At 35.7% G+C, this 22,556-nt stretch overlaps 1 protein-coding gene across 1 annotated transcript; it reads right to left on the bottom strand.

The window, feature by feature from the left end:
* Positions 1–316: 316 nt before the first annotated feature.
* On the bottom strand, positions 317–22,202 carry LOC128239009 (myogenic factor 6-like). Its single transcript, XM_052955416.1, has 3 exons — positions 20,887–22,202; positions 11,962–12,040; positions 317–1,518 (listed from the first exon to the last, which is right to left on the bottom strand). Exons 1-3 carry the CDS (start codon positions 21,769–21,771, stop codon positions 1,340–1,342), a joined length of 1,143 nt encoding a protein of 380 aa, XP_052811376.1. The 5' UTR covers positions 21,772–22,202; the 3' UTR covers positions 317–1,339.
* Between the last annotated feature and the right edge of the window lie 354 nt (positions 22,203–22,556).

A 22,556-nucleotide genomic window follows, 5' to 3' on the forward strand; every position in this document is an offset into this window, starting at 1 on the left:
AATATATACCATAACCATCCAAATTGAAAAGGTCTTTTGTTTTCATATTTTAAGTGTTAATTGACAGAGTAAATAAGTATGATATTTATGACTCCAAAAAACAAACAAATGAAAGACAAGAAATGAATTTACCAATGTTTAATTTTCATAAATAACAATATACATATACAGTGTAAATTTGAACAAAGAAATAGTTTACAAAAAAAGAAGAATAAAACACTTATAAAATATATTACTACACGAACAATTTTTATTAACGTCAACATAAATTACAAATATCAAATATACGACAATTTTGATGTAAAAGAATCCGTTTGTTTAGCATAAGTAAAAAAGCAATTCATTGGCAAAGTTTGATACAACTTATTGATTTAATGTTTAAAGTAAATTTAAAACATAGACTATTTTATAAAATGCAATTTTACATGGACGTTGAATAATTGAGAAAGAAACAGACGACTCATTTTATATTGAGATCATACGTTGACAAAACTTCTACGGAAAATCGCTTCTATCTTCAAAGAAGAACAAAAAAGTTAGATTTTGTAGACGAATATACTAGTTTTCAAAAACGACTCTTCTAGTCCAGCAAAAAGTGGATAGGTAACAGTTCATCCATGCACTCTTTGGTACATTACAGGGACGACTATGAGCTTATAGCGTCTAGTATGACACAATTTGCTGCAGTGTTTCAGACACAAGGCGGTCTTGTCTTATAAAGTCGAGCCAGTAAGTGGCAATATCCTTGTTAGCCCCTCCGTTCCCACGCTACTGAGATGCTATGGAGAGCTGACTCTAAGATAATTGCAATTAAAGCTTGAGATTTCTCTCATTTACAGTTATTATAAAACCGAATACTTCTGATTCCTGTGAGAAAAAAGATTTTGATACCATTTCCCGCACATTTTTCATGAACACATTGTAAGTATGGCTTTTGATTCATGAGTTTCGAACACTAGTATTCTGTTCAGTCTGGATGAAAAAGAACACCTTCGATACACAGTCCCAGCATCATGCATCGCAAGTTTGAAGACGGTAGTTGTACGTGTTGATGTCACAAAATATCATGGTTTGTTTTATTTCAAAACGCGTACCACCGCGTAATGCCGCAGACACACGACATTCCAACGAGCATGGGGTACCATCACAATTATACACGAGGAAAGGGATATCACTTCATATTTCAATTTGGCACATCGAAGTGTCAGAAAAAGGACATCGCCACAAGTTTCCGTAATTGAAGTACATAGCCTAACAGTACAATACAGAAAATGGACATAATCTGTCTTTTGGAAGTACGACATTTGCATAGCACTTTTAATGTCGGCCTAGACTCGTATTACAGAGGTCTGTCTGCTGGGGCCATGGAGGTCATCATTGGTGAACCAGTGGTGGGGCTTATACTCTCAACAATGAGAGACAGGCAGTCAAGACTCGACACATTCCCGTTGTGTTGCTGCTGCTGTTGTTGTTGCTGCTGATGTTGCTGCTGGTGGTGATGACTATGGTCCATGAAACCTGAAACAGAGATGTGACTTTGATAATAAATTTAAAAAAATGAACATAACCGAGTATGTTTGACTATATCAGAGAGAAAACGAGTGTTGATGAATATATGTTTCTATTCACATATTAATGCATGCATCTATCTAATTATTTATTTTTTATTTATTTATTTATTATTTATTTATTTATTTATTTATTTGTTTGTTCGTTCGTTCGTTCGTTCGTTCGTTCGTTCGTACGTTCGTTCGTTCGTTCGTTCGTTCGTTCGTTCGTTCGTTCGTTCGTTCGTTCGCTCGCTCGCTCGTTCGTTCGTTCGTTCGTTCGTTCGTTCATTCATTCATTTATAAATTTATTTATTTATTCATCTCGTTCGTTCGTTCGTTTGATTGTTCATTTATGCAATCGTTTGTTCTATCATTCATTTTATTAATTGTTTATTTAGTAACCCAAGCAAGATATAGAATTCTTTGACTTGATGTTGCTGATTTTTTTATTATTTTTTTTTTCCTAAAACGATTTATAAACGATTTATGGCAAATCAACTATAAATAACCACGTCATGTATGAATTCTTGCGTATACGCACAGTAAATATACACTCTCGAAATAATGCTCGCCATTACATTTTAACGTGGCCACGTGGTTTTGTGACATGTTTGTGAGAGGAGAAATTGCACGTTACGTATTTCCAGATGGCGTCGAATTCAGCACGCCCATCAAACGGTATTACAAGAGTATAAAATTTCACGCCAATTTCACACAATCAATTAAGGGTCAAGTAACCCTAGACTCGTGCTGTGCCGCACGTGGCTTACGTAACTAATTATGATAAGCCAATGGCTGGGCAAAAGCCTACCGGGCTTATCAGTTATTATCATTGTCATCTTCTTAATAATAGGAACTTTGTTGTAGCGAAAGGTGAGATTATCGCATTTTGGTGCAAAGGACGAGACAGTTACGCGGCGTGTTTGATCGTGTATCACCTGGTGGGAACAAAGGTTGATCTACTGTTATAGATTCCATCAGACGTTAATTAACCCTTGTCTCACGGCGAAGTTGCATCCATTGTCGCATTTATTGCATTCTCATCTATGATCTACTAGATCTTATTCCATTATGTTGTATTATAATTTATTACTAGATAATTTTGTTACTACCAAATTTCTTTGCTTTACCATCGTTATCAAGTCATTTGTATGTTTTGTTAGTATAACATATAACATACGACAAAAGCTGTATGTTTTATTGCTGTAGAAAAACGTGTATACAAAATAATTGTGTCACACTTAACTGACTCAGAGCCTTGCCTAGTCAGTGACAAACACATGTGTTACGTCCTATTAATTCCAGAATATCATAATATCGTGCATAAAAATACTAGCTTTTATTATTTCTTGCGAATTAATTAAGACTGTGAGCACTTGCAGAGAGCCCTGACGCATTAACCACCGCGGAAAGGGTGCGCTTGACTGTAGATTCGGAGACGAGTATGTCATTATCCACTCCAGGCTTCTAGTGCCTCTAAGTGCTGCTACTGCATTGATGTCGTTTTCAGTGTCAGATTGGTCTCTTTTCATGCTTCTTTCGTATTCAAGTGTAGGCATTATGTTAGTGTATGCTTGCAATATTGTCACTGAATGCCAGTGTAAAGATACGAATGCTATCGTTTGATTCTGGTTTTGTATTTTTTGTATCTTTTATGTCTCTAAACAATGTAACATGATTGTTGCAATATTAATGCACTTGGCGGTCCTCCTAAGCATCGTCAATGGAAGATTGTGTAAGTTATAACACGAACACACCCAACGATCAGATATCATAACTTATAACACAAGCTCCCCAATAATAATATTATATAAGCTTTATAACGAGCTACGCCAACGGTTAGATTATATAGGTTAAAACACGTTCTACGCCAACGGTTGGATTGTATAAGTTATAATACGAGCTACGCCAACGGATAAATTGTATAAGTAACAATACGACCAACGCCAATGAAGCTGTGTGAAGTTAGCTAAACATACGACATTGGACATTGGACATTCAAAATCGAATGTTGTGCTGGCACGACATTGGACATTGGACATTCAAAATCGAATGTTGTGCTGGCACGACATTGGACATTGGACATTCAAAAGTGAAAGTCGTGCTAGCACGACATTGGACATTGGACATTCAAACTCGAATGTTGTGCTAGCACGACATTGGACATTGGACATTCAAAATCGAATGTTGTGCTGGCACGACATTGGACATTGGACATTCAAAAGTGAAAGTCGTGCTAGCACGACATTGGACATTGGACATTCAAAATCGAATGTTGTGCTGGCACGACATTGGACATTGGACATTCAAAAGTGAAAGTCGTGCTAGCACGACATTGGACATTGGACATTCAAAATCGAATGTTGTGCTGGCACGACATTGGACATTGGACATTCAAAAGTGAAAGTCGTGCTAGCACGACATTGGACATTGGACATTCAAAATCGAATGTTGTGCTGGCACGACATTGGACATTGGACATTCAAAAACGATTGTCGTGCCGGCACGACATTGGACATTGGACATTCAAAATCGAATGTTGTGCTGGCACGACATTGGACATTGGACATTCAAAAGTGAAAGTCGTGCTAGCACGACATTGGACATTGGACATTCAAAATCGAATGTTGTGCTGGCACGACATTGGACATTGGACATTCAAAAGTGAAAGTCGTGCTAGCACGAAATTGGACATTCAAAATCGAATGTTGTGCTGGCACGACATTGGACATTGGACATTCAAAAGTGAAAGTCGTGCTAGCACGACATTGGACATTGGACATTCAAAATCGAATGTTGTATGCCATCAAAATTAATTTAAAGTCGGTAAAAAAACAACATTCATTCATAAAACATGTCATACATTGATTTGAATGTGCTAACTGCTAGCACGACTTTCACTTTTGAATGTCCAATGTCCAATGTCGTGCCAGCACAACATTCGATTTTGAATGTCCAATGTCCAATGTCGTGCTAGCATGACTTTCACTTTTGAATGTCCAATGTCCAATGTCGTGCCAGCACAACATTCGATTTTGAATGTCCAATGTCCAATGTCGTGCTAGCACGACTTTCACTTTTGAATGTCCAATGTCCAATGTCGTGCCAGCACAACATTCGATTTTGAATGTCCAATGTCCAATGTCGTGCTAGCACGACTTTCACTTTTGAATGTCCAATGTCCAATGTCGTGCCAGCACAACATTCGATTTTGAATGTCCAATGTCCAATGTCGTGCTAGCACGACTTTCACTTTTGAATGTCCAATGTCCAATGTCGTGCTAGCACAACATTCGATTTTGAATGTCCAATGTCGTGCTAGCACGACTTTCACTTTTGAATGTCCAATGTCCAATGTCGTGCCAGCACAACATTCGATTTTGAATGTCCAATGTCCAATGTCGTGCTAGCACGACAATCGTTTTTGAATGTCCAATGTCCAATGTCGTGCCAGCACAACATTCGATTTTGAATGTCCAATGTCCAATGTCGTGCTAGCACAACATTCGATATTGAATGTCCAATGTCCAATGTCGTGCTAGCACGACTTTCACTTTTGAATGTCCAATGTCCAATGTCGTGCCAGCACAACATTCGGTTATGAATGTCCAATGTCCAATGTCGTGCCGGCACGACAATCGTTTTTGAATGTCCAATGTCCAATGTCGTGCCAGCACAACATTCGATTTTGAATGTCCAATGTCCAATGTCGTGCTAGCACGACTTTCACTTTTGAATGTCCAATGTCCAATGTCGTGCCAGCACAACATTTGATTTTGAATGTCCAATGACCAATGTCGTGCTAGCACGACTTTCACTTTTGAATGTCCAATGTCCAATGTCGTGCCAGCACAACATTCGATTTTGAATGTCCAATGTCCAATGTCGTGCTAGCACGACTTTCACTTTTGAATGTCCAATGTCCAATGTCGTGCCAGCACAACATTCGATTTTGAATGTCCAATGTCCAATGTCGTGCTAGCACGACTTTCACTTTTGAATGTCCAATGTCCAATGTCGTGCCAGCACAACATTCGATTTTGAATGTCCAATGTCCAATGTCGTGCTAGCACGACTTTCACTTTTGAATGTCCAATGTCCAATGTCGTGCCAGCACAACATTCGGTTATGAATGTCCAATGTCCAATGTCGTGCCGGCACGACAATCGTTTATGAATGTCCAATGTCCAATGTCGTGCCAGCACAACATTCGATTTTGAATGTCCAATGTCCAATGTTGTGCTAGCACGACTTTCACTTTTGAATGTCCAATGTCCAATGTCGTGCCAGCACAACATTCGATTTTGAATGTCCAATGTCCAATGTCGTGCTAGCACGACTTTCACTTTTGAATGTCCAATGTCCAATGTCGTGCCAGCACAACATTCGATTTTGAATGTCCAATGTCCAATGTCGTGCTAGCACGACTTTCACTTTTGAATGTCCAATGTCGTGCCAGCACGACATTCGATTTTGAATGTCCAATGTCCAATGTCGTATGTTTAGCTAACTTCACGCAGCTCGCCAATGATTAGATTGTATAAGTTATAACACGCTCTACGCCAACGGTTGGATTGTATAAGTTATAATACGATCTATGCCAATGGTTGGATTGTATAAGTTATAACACGCTCTACGCCAACGGTTAGATTGCATAAGTTATAACACGCTCTACGCCAACGGTTAGATTATATAGGTTAAAACACGTTCTACGCCAACGGTTGGATTGTATAAGTTATAATACGAGCTACGCCAACGGATAAATTGTATAAGTAACAATACGACCAACGACAATGATTAGATTGTATAAGTTATAATACGAGCTACGCCAACGGTTAGATTGTATAAGTTATAACACAAGCTATGCCAATGGTTGGATTGTATAAGTTATAACACGCTCTACGCCAACGGTTAGATTGCATAAGTTATAACACGCTCTACGCCAACGGTTAGATGGTATAAGTTATTACACGCTCTATGCCAATGGTTAGATTGTATAAGTTATAATACGAGCTACGCCAATGGTTAGATTGTATAAGTTATAATACGAGCTATGCCAATGGTTAGATTGTATAAGTTATAATACGAGCTACGCCAATGGTTAGATTGTATATGTTATAATACGAGCTACGCCAATGGTTTGATTGTATAAGTTATAATACGAGCTATGCCAATGGTTTGATTGTATAAGTTATAATACGAGCTACGATAATGGTTTGATTGTATAAGTTATAATACGAGCTATGCCAATGGTTTGATTGTATAAGTTATAATACGAGCTACGATAATGGTTAGATTGTATAAGTTATAATACGAGCTACGACAATGGTTAGATTGTATAAGTTATAACACGAGCTACGCCAATGGTTTGATTGTATAAGTTATAACAGGAGCTACGACAATGGTTAGATTGTATAAGTTATAACACGAGCTACGACAATGGTTAGATTGTATAAGTTATAATACGAGCTACGACAATGGTTAGATTGTATAAGTTATAATACGAGCTACGACAATGGTTAGATTGTATAAGTTATAATACGAGCTACGCCAATGGTTTGATTGTATAAGTTATAACACGAGCTACGCCAATGGTTTGATTGTATAAATTATAACACGAGCTACGCCAATGATTAGATTTTTAAGTTTTAATAAGAGCTACGCCAATGGTTAGACTGTTTAAGTAATAATACGAGCTACGCCAATGGTTTGATTGTATAAGTTATAACACGAGCTACGCCAATGGTTAGATTGTATAAGTTATAACACGAGCTACGCCAATGGTTTGATTGTATAAATTATAACACGAGCTACGCCAATGGTTAGATTTTTTAAGTTTTAACTCGAGCTACGCCAATGTTAAGATAGTATAGGGTATAACACGAGCTACGCCAATGGTAAGATAGTATAGGGTAAAACACGAGCAACGCAAATCGTTAGATTTTTGAAGTTACAACGCACACTTTTCTGTTGTAATTTTTCTTTTGACCGTTTTTTTTATTTTAATTGCAGTGATGTTTCATTGAATCGGATAATTAATGTTTTGATTTTTTAACGAGCTAGTACCGCTTTGAAAAAAAATAACGGGCCTACTTTCATTTATGTCTAGTTTATTCTCAAATCTTCTTATACCTTAAAATGATCTACACGCAATCGATATGTTTGCAATGTATTGTATGTAAGAGTTTTATGTCATTCCATTTCAAATAGTTAACTTGGAGCCAACGCGCATTTATACACGTGCAGCAAGGTTATGAACCACTAAATCATTTAATCCGTGTGATGTATAGGAAATTAACAAGAAGGTTGGCATGCGGGACGTGTTTGACTTCGTTATTTCCTTTTCTTTCATCGGCTTGAAATCCAATTTGTGCATTCTCTGTTATGCTACTGATTTAAGTTTCCCGGCCGAAATGAATAAATAATTTAAAAACTGCAACACATAAACCAGAAAACTATATTGGTTGGGTTGCAGGATAATATGCAATGTTATCTTTGATGATGAAATAGTGTTCTAAGATGTGCATGTCCCAGCAAAACATACTAAGTAATGGGAAGAAAGTATTGTGTTTATTTTTGTGATATGAAATTCAAACAAAACATTAAAATAACATATTAAAGTGACAGTCTTATTCAAAATCAATACATGAACATGTATAACAAACATCAGTTTTGACTGATAACTCTTTATGGAAAATATTACTGATAACAAGATTGTAACCGTGTATTTAATAGCGGAAAGCGCATTTTTAAATGATTGGTGAATGCTAAAAGATTAACTGTTGTCTACTATAATCTCATAAGGTTGAAAAATGTTGTTTTATGCTCATTTCTTTCAAATTAAACTCGGTATCCTTCATAAGAACCATTGTTTTCGACATTTAAAAATCTTTGTGGATTATTAAAACAAAATTATTAATTGTGGTAAATCTTATTTGGGAGTAAGATCGCATCTTTAACAAAAAGTTGCAACCGAGCTTATGAGTCTTTTAGTCACCAAAGCTGAGAATATTAGGTATATCTAATATATACAAATAACTTCGCATTAAAAAATCAAAACATAGTTTGTACAAATCTTAAAGAAATGTAAGCAAGAGAACGGACGATACTTAAAAGATTAGTGTCGAGGAGAAGCTTATTATTCCTGGTCGTTCTTTTCAAATTCATTTCGAGTAACAATTTTGTATCTTTCTATTGGGGGTCAGAAACTTTTTTTTTGTATCTTATTCAAGTGCATTATCAGTGCATTTTTCTCATATTTCCTTATTTCTAAGCTCCGCTAACGTTTAGTTCCTAAACGCACTAAAATTGTTCAAATTAAAATCTCAGCAGAAAAGAAAAGAACACATATCCAACGTAGCTTATTTCCTTTTAACTAGATGTATAATTCCATTTATCCCAACTGAACCTAGCATATCTGATCGGAAGGGGTATAATTGGCATTATAAATCCTGCGAGCAAAGATTTTTCTGCAATCCCCCCAGTAATTATAGTGTTTTATCAAGGTCCCTGATAAGGATAGAGGAGACTTTCGGTTTACTGCGCAACAATATGATATGAAGGGAAAGATAATTAATATTAGCCGAAATGATAAGTATGGTTTTGAAAATAGTGTTGACATACTGATGCACCGACGATATGATTCTCCTGAGTGCTGCACTGTAATTGACTTTTATGTTTTCAAAGATATAGTTTGGAATTGCCAAAGCGTTGTGGAAATTTAGTAATCATTTTAAAACAGTTTCAGTTTCATTTTAACTCATGGGATGACAGTATTTTTTTGCAAATTTAATATGACGTTCTTACACTGATGGTCCATATACTGTTTAATAGTTGTTAAGTAATTCGTACGTAATATTATTTCTGAAAAAGAGTTTAAATATTTGCTACTATTTATGTTACTGTAAAAAATCTCAACTGGTTATAAAACTTATACAAACGCCAAGCAAACGCTTGAAAAAGAAAAAAAGGTCAAGGACTATCATAGTCTTCTTTCATGATTTATTTATGTGTGGTGTTATGTGTGGAAATAAACTTGTGTTCTATATAAAGCTGTTTTTGTAAAGTGTGTTTTATTATTTACCTGAGTAATGAGAATCATGCAAATAGACTATTTAAATGAAATTTAAACTGAAAACATATAATTACAGGGCAGTAGAAAGTTTTTGTGTGGTTTTCGTCAGGGAATAAATACTCAAGAAAATGCAATGAAAAATATGTAATTAACAAAATACTTAATAAACAAATACCTCTACGCATCGTATGTTCAGTGATGGAAACAATCTATAACAACACGTCTAGAGGGTTAATACGGCGGGGCTTTGTCAGTAACAAAATAATTTTAACCATTATAAAAGTTATTTCGGAGGTCTATATGAAAATTAATCATTTGTCTGGCTGCGCCGGACTTCACCAATTATTTGCGTACTGACCTCAAATTAAACAATAACCCAAACATGCAAACACAATTGCTATCAATATGCAGGGTAGAACACTTTCAAGAGAAGACCGGAAGAAAATACAAGTGGTGTTTTTAAAGTACAACTTTATTTGATTAAAGCATCGTTTGAAGCTTCTTCTTATGTTGAAAAGCCTGCTTTTTGCATTAAAATGTTGGTGGGAAACGCACTTAATATTTCCTAGTCCCAAGAGCATCGACGAATTAAGCCAATTAGAAAAGCAGAACGACACATTAAACTCAATATTAGCTTCCGTAGGACTATGGTGTTCGTTACCGTAGGTTACATCTAGTTACAGATGGCAATGCTTACATTTTGTAAATATTTGAAACAAGTATGAATGAAAAATTAACCCGCAAATAGCTGTTTTTCTGTGTAACAATATACTTGTATAAAAATATATCTCATTCTGAGATACTGACCAGTTATTATTTAGACATTATTTTGCATTATGCATTTTTTTATTTAAATTGTGTTGTTGTTGTTGTTGCTGCTGTTGTTGTTGTTTCTGTTGGTGGTGGTGATGGTGGTGGTGGTGGTGTTAGTGGTCGTTGTGGTAATGGTGGTGGTGGTGGTGTTAGTGGTCGTTGTGGTTATGGTGGTGGTGGTGGTGGTGGTGGTGGTGGTGGTTTTGGTAATGGTGGTGGTGGTGGTGGTGGTGGTGGTGGTGGTGATGGTGGTGGTGTTAGTAGTCGTGATGGTTATGGTGGTGGTGGTGGTGGTGGTGATGGTGGTGGTGTTAGTAGTCGTGATGGTTATGGTGGTGGTGGTGGTGGTGGTGATGGTGGTGGTGTTAGTAGTCGTGATGGTTATGGTGGTGGTTGTGGTGGTGGTGGTGGTGATGGTGGTGGTGGTGTTAGTAATCGCGATGGTTATGGTGGTGGTGGTGGTGGTGGTGGTGGTGGTAATGGTGGTAGTGGTGATGATGGTGGTAGTGTTGGTGATGGTAGTGGTGATGATGGTGGTAGTGTTGGTGATGGTAGCTGTAATAAATGCATAATAAATACAATACTTGTACTATCTCATCAAAACAAAATATAACGTTTGCCCACAAATTGAGTGAGAAAATATCTGCGATACGAACATGCCCAGAAAAAGAAAGATAAGGTTGCCTATTATGTTTTATATATTATTCACAAGTTGACATAAAGTCAATGAAAATAATTTTAAAAGATGTTTTTTTTTGCGATATTCCACTACACTAAGTCACTTAAGTCGATAAAAAAATTTCAAAGACAATTGTTTGCGTTATTCCATAACATTAAGTGAATTTCATCTGATAATAGACTGGCACAACATGTATCAATAATATATTCTATTGAAAATGTGCCGAGGATCAGCTTAATACACGGTCAATTATGAATGCTTTCAACTTTCTTAAGAAACAATGAGGGTTTTTTTAATTGATACATGATTATTTTGTGTTAAAAGAACCTATGACATATATGCTTATCATTAAAGTCAAGTATCACAACTTATATCATAGTTATAAAACTTAATATGGTGAACTTTTAGTTTCAGTAACCTTAGGTCTAAATAAAAATTATAGAATTTAATTGTTCGTTAAAAATGCTATGACTCTTATTAAAGTAATTTTTGACGTCAGTTTAATTAATCTTATGTTTAAACAAACACATAATTTTGTCCAACAGTGATTGTCGCATAAGGTTATTAAAGAATAAAACACCATTAATAATATCAACAGATATTTATTTGCTAACAAAGTTAAGAACATTCAGGTAATACTTCGTAAATTTTGAGTAAAGTAAGGATATTTAAATATAGGTAGTTCTTCAACAGACAGTAATTTCAACACATGACTACAGTAACAGTGACAAGAACAAACGCGATCGTGGTAAAAGCAACACAATCTTTATAGATAAGTTGATACACTTTAATAGTGGTGTTTTCACGTGTTGTCATGTGTTGAGTTTGTCACGTGATGTACTGACCGTTCTGATGGTGCTGGTAGGCGGCCATGTCGGACATGTGGTGGAGCTTATCCTGGTAATAGTGAGGGCTGTTCACCGCCTGAAATGATGCAATAATAAAATAATACAATGGAAACTAGAGGACAATAGCTAAAACACAGGCAGATACACTGTTAAAAGGTGCAATGCTGGGGCCTAACACATAATAAACGAGAGACACACTACGTCAAAACAGTTAAAACAGACAACCCATTGACAAATATGACTTCATCAACACTACCAATGTTATAACTGTAAACAAATTATTGCGGGTTGGTCATAATCTGAAATGACGCAACGAAATGCTATTTATAATTCGACTACATGGAATATTCTAATGCTGATCTAGTCTACTTGTATCAGTAGCCCGATATGCGTCCTGCGCCCAGAAACCTTTTGTGATCTAGTTAAATGACACAATGATCATGGTCACACGACAGAGGCACCAATATGAACAATAGCAGATACCAGTAGGCGAGTTTGGGATACCAGGTTTCAATGTATCTTCTTGGTATAACTAATGCTTAAACAAATATTGTGCTTGCCGGTTTTTTATGTATAACGATCATCAAACAATATTTGCTTTTTGCATAAAAGAGTTATAGGAAATTAAACATTTTGTTATCAATTTTGGGGGAACTGTATTTTATCATTTCTAATTATGTTTTTACGTTCATGGATTTTTTGTGCAATTTACTGCCTTCTAACGGTTGTTTTCTCTTGCGAAAAAAAAATTTCCCCCCAATTTATCCCCAATTTGATAAATGCAGAATACGTTAATGAATAAAAAAGCAATTAATTTCTTGAAAAATAAACAAAATCTTGACAAGACTAACTCTTTCACAGCATTATGTATGCATAAAAAAGTAAAAACATGTGTATTTGCCACTATAATTTTATAAGCTATTTTGGCCTGATTTTTTGTACTTTTCCCAAAGTCGACTTTTTTTCCAAATTTGCAAGGCACACGCGGTGATTTTTTTTAAAAAATCACTGACGTATAAGACTCACCGAGACCCAAACTTTTAATCAATGATTTAAGTCAAGCAAATGTGAAAATCAAAATTTTATATCAATAGCCATCAGCGTTTAGAAATAATATTTAATAAGGAAGGTAAACTCCAAAGACATAGCAAAATAATGGAATGCAGCAATTAAAGTTTCTCCAATATATGTAATCTAAATACTCGTATTACATACAGTAAACACTAGTCTAATTTGCATTACAACAAATGCAAAAATGTGACATAGGGGCTGCATCTCTAATAAATTCTCTTAATTGTCCTGTGCAATCTATGGATATCTCGGCTGTGTAGTTAAACGTAAGTTTTTACAGCATAATGACATCCCCATGGTACTTGTTATGATTTTTATTGTCCATTAAGTCATAGTAAATAATGTAATGATATACCCAGAGTCTTCCTACCTAACCAGATACAAAACGTTATTCAATAAGCAAACCTCAATGCTTTCTGAATATATAACTCCTCATAATTTGATTTTATAATGTTTTATCAGAATATGACTTTAAAGTCATGTTTTTTGTTGATTTAGACCTGCGGTACTGTTTTGATAAAGTAACTAATAAATCTCAAATGGTATAAAATAATATAACGTTATTCAGTCACATTAAAGTGTATTAAGCACATATAATGTTCTTCATAGCATTCGCAAACGATTTGAATAATGTTTATCTAATGATTTCAGACGTGTGGGTGGGATAATAGTCAATTTGTATCTTGGAGCAAAACCGCCAAACACCTAAGAAAATGATATAAGCATGTGAATATGACTCACTCGAGTAACAATTATTCGTCTTTAAACGTTTACGAAGGGAATGGCGTCTTTCCACAATAAAAGCAACTGCACAACCAAATCCTGTAGATAAATGCCCGGTATTTCGCATTTGTGCCTCTGACCATTCCAGTAACATTTTTACCGCCAAAGGTAAACCCACAACCGGTCCAAAGGGGAATAATTCATTATCACTTGGTTGACATTGTTTAGTTTTTATCACGAAATATTACCAAATCTGCATTTAGTAACTGTCAATGAAAGCCCAACACACATTCTGACCGCTGTTACTTGGCAACATTTGCCATAGAATAGCCATATAATGCGGTTATTTTCCTCAAATTCCATTTCTTAGGAATTTTATTTTTACTTATTTCAGTTTAAAAATACTTTAGATTCTTGTTGTAATGTAGTTGAATGCGACGTTTTATCCCAAGAGCATAAAACATGCCAACTATTACCATTGACATGCACGGGACGATAAAGTTGACTACTAAAATCATTTTTAAAGGAATCTCTATAGTTTGACGGAACATTTTAAAATGACTTGTATCCTTTTTGAATGCGTCGTTTTATCCCATGAGCATGAAACATGTTTCGTATGGTTAAAATCATTGACATTTTATGGGAACCGGAATGCCCTTGCTCTCGTACACTGTTCATGTTTGTTTTTGCTGTAGTCATCAAGTTCTTATGCTATTTATAAACATTAACTTTAAACATTTTATTGAAATGATTTTAATGATTTTTGTCCGCCAATAACCACAACTATGTTCTTTAGATTTTTTTGAGGAGTATAGTTCCTATAGTTCCGTGAATAAGTGTATACCTATATATTCATATACATGTTAGACAGTTATGTGTATTTTATTTGTTTAGTTCTGAAGCGTTCTTAGCGAAAGCTTAAACATTCAAGTGTGTTTCAAATTTTCCACGACAATTAAGATTTTTATCCTAGGCTATCTTCCGTTTATAACATTTTGTCTAGAAAAAAACATTCAGAGATCAAAGCCAAGCATTTATCTGACGAGATGTTAATGTTAATTGTTTTAACATAACTATCAAATGATCAAGTGAGTTCGTATAGTATGTATACTAATGAGGTCAGGATTTCGTTTTTGCATGCAATCAAATATGCTAAATCCTATATGTGAAACTGTTATGTTAAAATTGGTCGCTTCATGTCTTGAGCATAAACTCTGTAAATGTCAGAGACAAACTATTTCCAAAGCAAATAGTTCTTGCATGAGCACTGTGTTTCTTCAGACATATAAACAATGGACAATAAAGCAGGCACAGCTTCCTGAAAGCCAGTTCTGATTTATGTCCGTTAAACCATGTTGACATTATGCAGCAATGACCTCCATAGTTTCAAATTCTCAGTCTGGTTCAAAAGGTAACGACCACTTTCATTCACAGTATTTAATTCCTGATCAAAGCTTTGATAATCAGAACACAAATATTCCCTGTCTGGAACTGTGTCGGATTAATGTTGGTTTAAATGCCATTTTCTCTGCATTTTCTCGTAAACAAACAATTCAAAAGAGGTTCATTAGCGACCCCTGAATGAGCTTTTCAAACTGTTAACGGATCTTGTCATGAAATAGCACTGACCCAGAACATATTAACGGAACTTTCTTTAAACTTCTTGGAAAGTAATGTTCACATTTTAATGCTGTTAGTCTTAGAATGGTTTACGATCCTGCCTGTGTACCATAACTATGGCCAACAACCTGATGATCACCAAAGTGATGCCAATGAAACTAAACTAACCAAAATATTTTTTTTATCTTGGTCAATAAAACAGTTGACAAAAGTAAAACCACATTAATAACATCGTAACGGTGAAATAAAAAAGGAAGTATTTTAGGATAAACCGGTTTCCAACTCGACGGTGACCTCAAAGTATTGGTAAACAGCTTTTAACTTGTTATATATCTCGTGTCGATTGTTTTTTTTGGGGGGATTTGGCATTGACCAGTATGCCATCAATCAATGAAACAGTACTATGGTCAAGCTGCTGTGTACCCATATTGCATAATTCATTCCTAATTGGGAATTTAAACCTCGTTTATTCGACATAATATAGTTGAGTAACACTGAATCGGTTAGTTGTTTCCATCAAGTGTTATATATCACCAATCTAACTGAAAAACCTATTTCAAGGCAAAAGTATGATTTGCAAACCCCTTGCCTCACGATGGTAAACGATGTAATCTGGCTACCAATATGTTAAAACACTAAATCACACACATCCAGGCATAATATCTCCAGATGTTTGGAAACTGGGTTTAGCAGAGAAATAGTAGGAACCCACATTATCAAAACAAACACCTCCCAAGAGCAGCAATATACAAAGGACCTTTTGACTTATCGTCATCAAGGTTCGATCATCTTGCTCTAACTCTGCAAGTTGTCCTTTTGAAAAGTGCCTCTTTCACAGCGAATGATCTTATAATGGGCTTTTGACTGTCGGTCGCCAGAAAATTATTCTTACAAGTTTGCAAGAAGTAGAAGTTAACAGGAATCAGACATAATGAGAGCATCGTAGGGGACATAGCTTCAAAGATGAGCGAAATCTGCGATTAGGCTAAGGAAATACATTCTTAGTGTTGTGTAAAGCTTAAAGATGCACTCTTACTCCCAAATAAGATTTACCACAATTAATAATATTGTTTTAATAGTCCTTAAAGGATGAATAAATGTCGAAAACAATGGTTCTTATGAAGGATGCCGAATTTAAATTGAAAGAAATGTGCATAAAACACGGTATTTCTGCCTTAGGAGACTAAAGTAGATCACAGTAAATGTTTTAGCATTCATCAATCATTCAATATTTTTGCGCTTTCTGCACGGTACCATCTTGTTTTCAGTAATTAATATTTTCCATAATTGCGTTATTTAGTAAGTAATTAATGGTTTGTCACTCAAAATTTATGTTAGTTATACATGTGTATGTATTGATTTTGAATAAGAGTGTCACTTTGATCAGTCATTTGAGAAAAAGAAAATGCGACGCTGATAATGTTCACCAAGTCTGTTTTTTCGCAACAAGCGTGACTTACAAATGATTTAGAAACGCATCACACTTTTGTCATGTGTTGAATGATTATCAGTACAATTTGAAAATGATTTATGTTACATTATAACGTCCGCCTTCTGTTTTTGTTAAAACCCACTGACATTTATACTTGTAGGCGTCCAAATATACAAAATGACAAATGTAATTATTCCACCACCCACTACCCCCAGATAGCCACTTAATTGCAGTAATCACCGGGCGTCAACATGGATAAAATTTCGGCGGTGGCTTATCGGTCTCGTTGCGAGCGGAGATAAAATCCTAACTAAATCTAATCGCTTGTAGGACAGACCCTAAATTTGCTACTGTAGACAGGCGAGTTCCATACGCACACAATGGAAATTTCTACCGTTTTCTTATTACTTGACACTGAATACAAAGTAATTATGACTAGAACAACTCTGCTTTATACACTGAGATACTTAAACAAAACAATAATTCGAAATTTTCTTTTATCTAATGAAAGATTATCCAGCCCAGATTGTCAAGTAGATGTTACATATATTGTCAAGCACATTGCGGATTATCAAATCATAATATGGTGATGGCAACCCGCATAGAATTAACAGGGTTGAATAATACTGTATTTATTTATAACAATGTTCGATGTAATGCGTGTTAAATTCTACCAGTGTGTATTATACAACACGGACAAATGTACTGAAACAGGCAAGGTGCCATGAACGCCGTTTTTAAATTTTAAAACTACCATCCTACTTAGCCTAACGTTTAAACATTATATACTGACAAAACCTTCGTATCCTTTCAAGTGGGAACACGTTTAAAACTATCAAACCAACTACAAAATGCACTAATGTTTAAAAATCACGCTCGTTTAATTGACAAAATATGTTTCGAATTTAAAGAATACAATTGAAATGCAGTTGAAATGAGAATGTTTCCATGGATTTTATTGCTTTTGAAGAGCTTATGTCCTCCCGGCTTCAAGCGTTTACTCAACAGGGAATAGCACATTTGCTTTCTGGTAACTGTAAAAGTGGACAGTTAAAATAAAAATGGTTAGTGTTCTTTTTCTCTTTGCTCTACCTACATGGCGAAGTCTTTGAACGTTAGGTAAATTTAATTACATACTTGTATATTCTTAAAAAATATATCTCTTCACTTTCGAACAATACATACCAGAAAATGTGTTCAATGTAGTTGTTTTTGGTTAGCAAAGATGCATGTACATGGAATACATATTAAAAGCTGGTTTATAGACTGCAATTTTTGCTTCAAAAATCGTAATTATAAGGGAGTTAACTCTTGTACCTCTAGTACCTTTAATTCCTTTTTGGTAATTTTACGCTTGATTTCTTTTATTTGGCGCTCACATTCATTGAATTGAATTTAAGACGCGGGAACGGTCGTCTAATATTTGTATAGTATATAATTGTTCTGTATCATATGTGTATAATAATTATGCAGCTTTTTTTCGGCCAAAATAAAATATATTTTCATATCATGTGTTTTAAATATTCCCGACAGAATTAAACGCATTTTTATTCCTGAACAAACTGCGGAAATTTCTTGATTAACTCGTCAAGTCGAATAAATCATGTGCTGATTCGAACGTTGAAGGACACCAGTGATAAATCGCGCCCGAGAGGATAATCTCTTTCACCAAATGAGTCTATCGTTGTCTAAATTACCCACGGTCGAGCGGCGACACCCCGTAACCACGGCCCCTGCTGATAGGGCTGTCCAAGACCCCGGGGTCTGTTTTCTTAGACAACAGAGTAATGGCGTCTTAATGAGGGTTGTTTGAATAGCGACGTCTCGGGATGAGTTCATAACGTTCTTTGATAATGAACCAATACTGTGTAATTATTTTGACATCATAATTACAACAAAATGTGACGTAAATTAATCTCAAAACAAAATAATCTCGTGTCTGGTAGGGAAATTACGCTCTCTGCAAAATAAGCATCCAGCGTCCCTGTGCAATGCGTTTTTGTAACATTATTCTTGTCTTCAAAATTCTCTGGGTGCAAAACAGCTTCGATGTTATCCAGATATTGATAAGAAAAGAAAGCTTTCGACAAACAAGAATATAATTAGTGAGCCAAAAATGCATTTTGCTTTGTTTCATACTGTCGTATGGACTATTTCTAGTGTATGAAAACGCTTATGTCAACGATGAAAGTGTAATCAGACGTAAAATAACCTGACTTTTGCAGCCGAGAAAAAGTAGTTCGCGCCTAAATAGCCGGTTTGATAAACCCCAAAGAGACATAAGAGATTACTATCCTTGAGGCAAGAACAAGATTGTAAATTAGAAATATGTCAAAATGTAGTAAATGTCATGACTCCTCGTTCTCGTGAAAGGGCCGAAGTACATCTTGAAAACATCTGAAAATTCACAAGATGTTTGGGGTGTAGAAATCATAAATGTATTTTGCGTGTTTGGGAATAAACATTAAATTATAAGCACATGTTACTTCTCCCAGGCGGTTAACAAGGAATATAGAGGGAGTTCTATAACTGTCATAAGATTTGTTTTGACACATGAGAATTAATTCATATATCGTTACTATGGCATTGCTATCATTTCTCACAGTAAAGTGTTCGGTACTTGAAAAGAGAAGGACATAAATCCATGAATGTATATAAAAGTTGCTACAGAAATGCCGAAATACCCAAAGCTTGAACTGTTACTTTCATTTATGAGAAACGCATTTCTGGCTCGTAATATTTCGGATAATAATTTAAGAAATAACTCACACATAATTAGGTGGGATACTGTAATGAATAATAACGCCGCGGGCGAACAAAGAAACCGGTTAGAAATTAATCGCTGAAAACCCTTCCCCTGCTAAAAAGGATCAGACATTAGTGTAATGTATGGAAAGAATTCGGCTTGTGTACGATTATTCTAATTCCTTCGTCAAGAAAATAATATTTATGACGATGTTAATTGATTTCAACTGGGTTGATTCCAAAATGTTAACCATAAAATGATGCTTGAAAATATGTTAGTTAGCATATATGCTCATGATAAAATAGTTCTACATACAATTAAAATGCATTAAAATTCTTGTTGAACGGGTCAGAAAGTAAAATCAATTTTCTTTTCCAATAAGTCCGAACATCGTTTCTTTCACTAACAAAACAATTTAAAATGGCATAAAATAGTTAAAAAGTGTATGAGTGTATTTGTGTACGTTTGTACCTATACATTTATATATGCAAATCAAAACGAAAATAAATGACCAAAACAATATGCTATAAAGCTGTGATGCAGTTCATTCCCTGCTTTCATTTTGACCTCTCGCCTGTCATAACAACCTTGATAAATATCAAGGCTCTAGATAGGTCCCGGTGGAAACATGGAAATTCTAATTTCTCCATTCATCCCTTGTGGCGAATTGTCTAAATTCTCAAATTTGAGCCAAGTCAGACCACTCAGCACAAAGATAAGGGTATCAGAGGTAATGTTATATTTATATGAGGTTATCGCTGGCATTATATATGTTTTCAGTGTCAAACAGAACGATTCTCCGCGAAAATAAAACACAATTATTGCTGAATTATGGATGAAAAATGAAACAATCTAATGATAAGATTGGCACACGAGGAATTTAACTTCTAGAAAATTTATGAACGAAAGGTGATATAAAGTTCGTCATAGAATAATTAAAGAAATAAAAAGTGGATAAGAGGTACCGTAAACTGCACCTGCATTCGGCATATAAATATCAATGGAACGTGATGGAACTATTTAATAAAGCTTTCATTTATTTGAAAAATTATTTCTACCAAATAATTATTGTACACTTATGACTAAATCCCGCGTATTTGAAACAGTATCTTGCGGAGTAGTTTAAATGTTAATACAAACAACAACAAAATATACCTATGAGTGTTGTCATTTCGGGTAAGACAATGATGTGTTATAAGCCATGCATAAACATGCCATTTAGAAACAATGCGAAATTTTGTAAACGAATATGGTGGTACAACATCAGTATATTTTAAAGCCATCTGAGTGACCCCTTAGAACATTGGAACATAAAAGCTAAAAATTATACCATATAGTCAGAACCGTTGTTTGACCCGGAATCGTTTATGTGGTCGTCAGGTCGTACGAGACGGTTGCCATGCAACATGTCCTCCAGGCTTTCAATATATTCGATGGCGTTCCGTAGAATCTCTACCTTCGGCAGCCTCTGGTTTGGGTTGGGGCAAGTCCTTTTCTTCAACACCTCAAACGCTTCGTTTACTTTCCTTAGCCGTCTGCGTTCACGCATTGTTGCAGCTTTTCTTCTGTCAATTTGAACACTTTTTCGCTTACACGCTTTACATGCCCATAAAAGGCAGCGTCTATTTTCACCATGGTAACCAGGTGCAAGCACATGAGTTAAATGTTCATCGTTGTCGTCAGCAGAGTTGATATCGTCCCCACTCTTGTCAGACATTTCGTCCTTTAATGAACCCCCATAAGATGACAGTGGACTGTTGTGTTTAATGTCAATATCATCCTCGTTAACAGAACAATGGTCAACACTTTTAACGTCCTTTGCTTCTGGCGACATGCTTGGTTTTACGTTAAGCGATTTTTCCTCCGAATCATCTTTCACCGGCTTCGACTGCTTCTGTTGTTTGTCAGAACTCTGAGGAGGCACTTTACTACTTCTTGTATTGTAGTCTGTGTTTTGTGAGCTGTAAAAGTTCGGTGGCGATGTGTTATTCGAGTTTCCTGTGTACTGGTAGTGGTCTGCGAAGGATCTCCCTGGGAAGCGTTGATAAGGGGTACCGGAGGCCGGGAAATAATCGCGGTTTCCGGTGCCGCCTGTATATGAGAGTTCCGCAATGTATCGGGGCGGTCCGTCAAACACTTCCTGTCCTCCGTTTCCGGCGCTGAACTGCATGGCTGTATCGAACCTACAGCTCCTGTAATCCGCTGTCATCATCATGGTCAACACATAGAGGTGAAAAAATGTGTAAATGTCTTATTAGTTTCTATTATTTTTATATAAAATATGCAATACAAAGATCAGCCCCACTAGGATTTAAATTTCCTGTCAAGTAGTAGTTCATGTTAAAGAACGTTCAAGGAACTTGCAATGTCCAAAATTAGCTTAAAACTCTAACTTACATGTACAAGTATTTCAAGTTTCACTCCTTCAAATTATACAGGATGTAGCACGTGTAATATTTAAGTGTTTGAAATCTTAGAAATAGCTAAACTCTCACAAATCCCACATCATGTTCTCCTAATTGACATCACATTTGCTCCAGATTTTCCAGGAAAGTTTGAAAACTTTTCACAATTTTTCATCAAATTCTGTCACAATATTATTTGATGAAAACCTCAACTAACTTGCTTGCAGGCACAGTTTGAAAATAATAGACAATAACATAAACACAGTATTATCAACCCTATGAAAATTTTCTTAGCATTACCTGGGTTGGACTCAGGCGTTTGATGTTTGGCGCCTACCAATCAGCGTGAGTATCACGTGTCAGCACGCTGGGAACGCCCCGCCCCTCGGGAATGTTTATATCGTCCCTATCTGGAAAACTAAGTATTTTCTACCCGGGGTTTCCGGACGCCTTCTTGTGTAACTCGCATCAGTGCTGCTTGCACGTGCTGATTAAATATCAATGTTTGATGTCTTCATAATTATTATATGATTATGCTGATGTTGATATATTTTTTTTATCAAACGACTGCCGTTTTTTGTTTTCCAAGCTCGAT

Source organism: Mya arenaria, chromosome 6, assembly GCF_026914265.1.
Source record: "Mya arenaria isolate MELC-2E11 chromosome 6, ASM2691426v1".
Taxonomy (NCBI): domain Eukaryota; kingdom Metazoa; phylum Mollusca; class Bivalvia; order Myida; family Myidae; genus Mya; species Mya arenaria.

What these genes read in the sequence shown, in the direction of transcription:
- LOC128239009 (XM_052955416.1), bottom strand. Translation starts at nt 21,771, where the DNA reads ATGATGATGACAGCGGATTACAGGAGCTGTAGGTTCGATACAGCCATG. An exon ending in ACAACGGTTCTGACTATATG is followed by an intron (nt 12,041 to 20,886) that starts GTATAATTTTTA and finishes GCATCATTTCAG; the next exon opens with GCGGTGAACAGCCCTCACTA. An exon ending in CTACCAGCACCATCAGAACG is followed by an intron (nt 1,519 to 11,961) that starts GTCAGTACATCA and finishes TCTCTGTTTCAG; the next exon opens with GTTTCATGGACCATAGTCAT.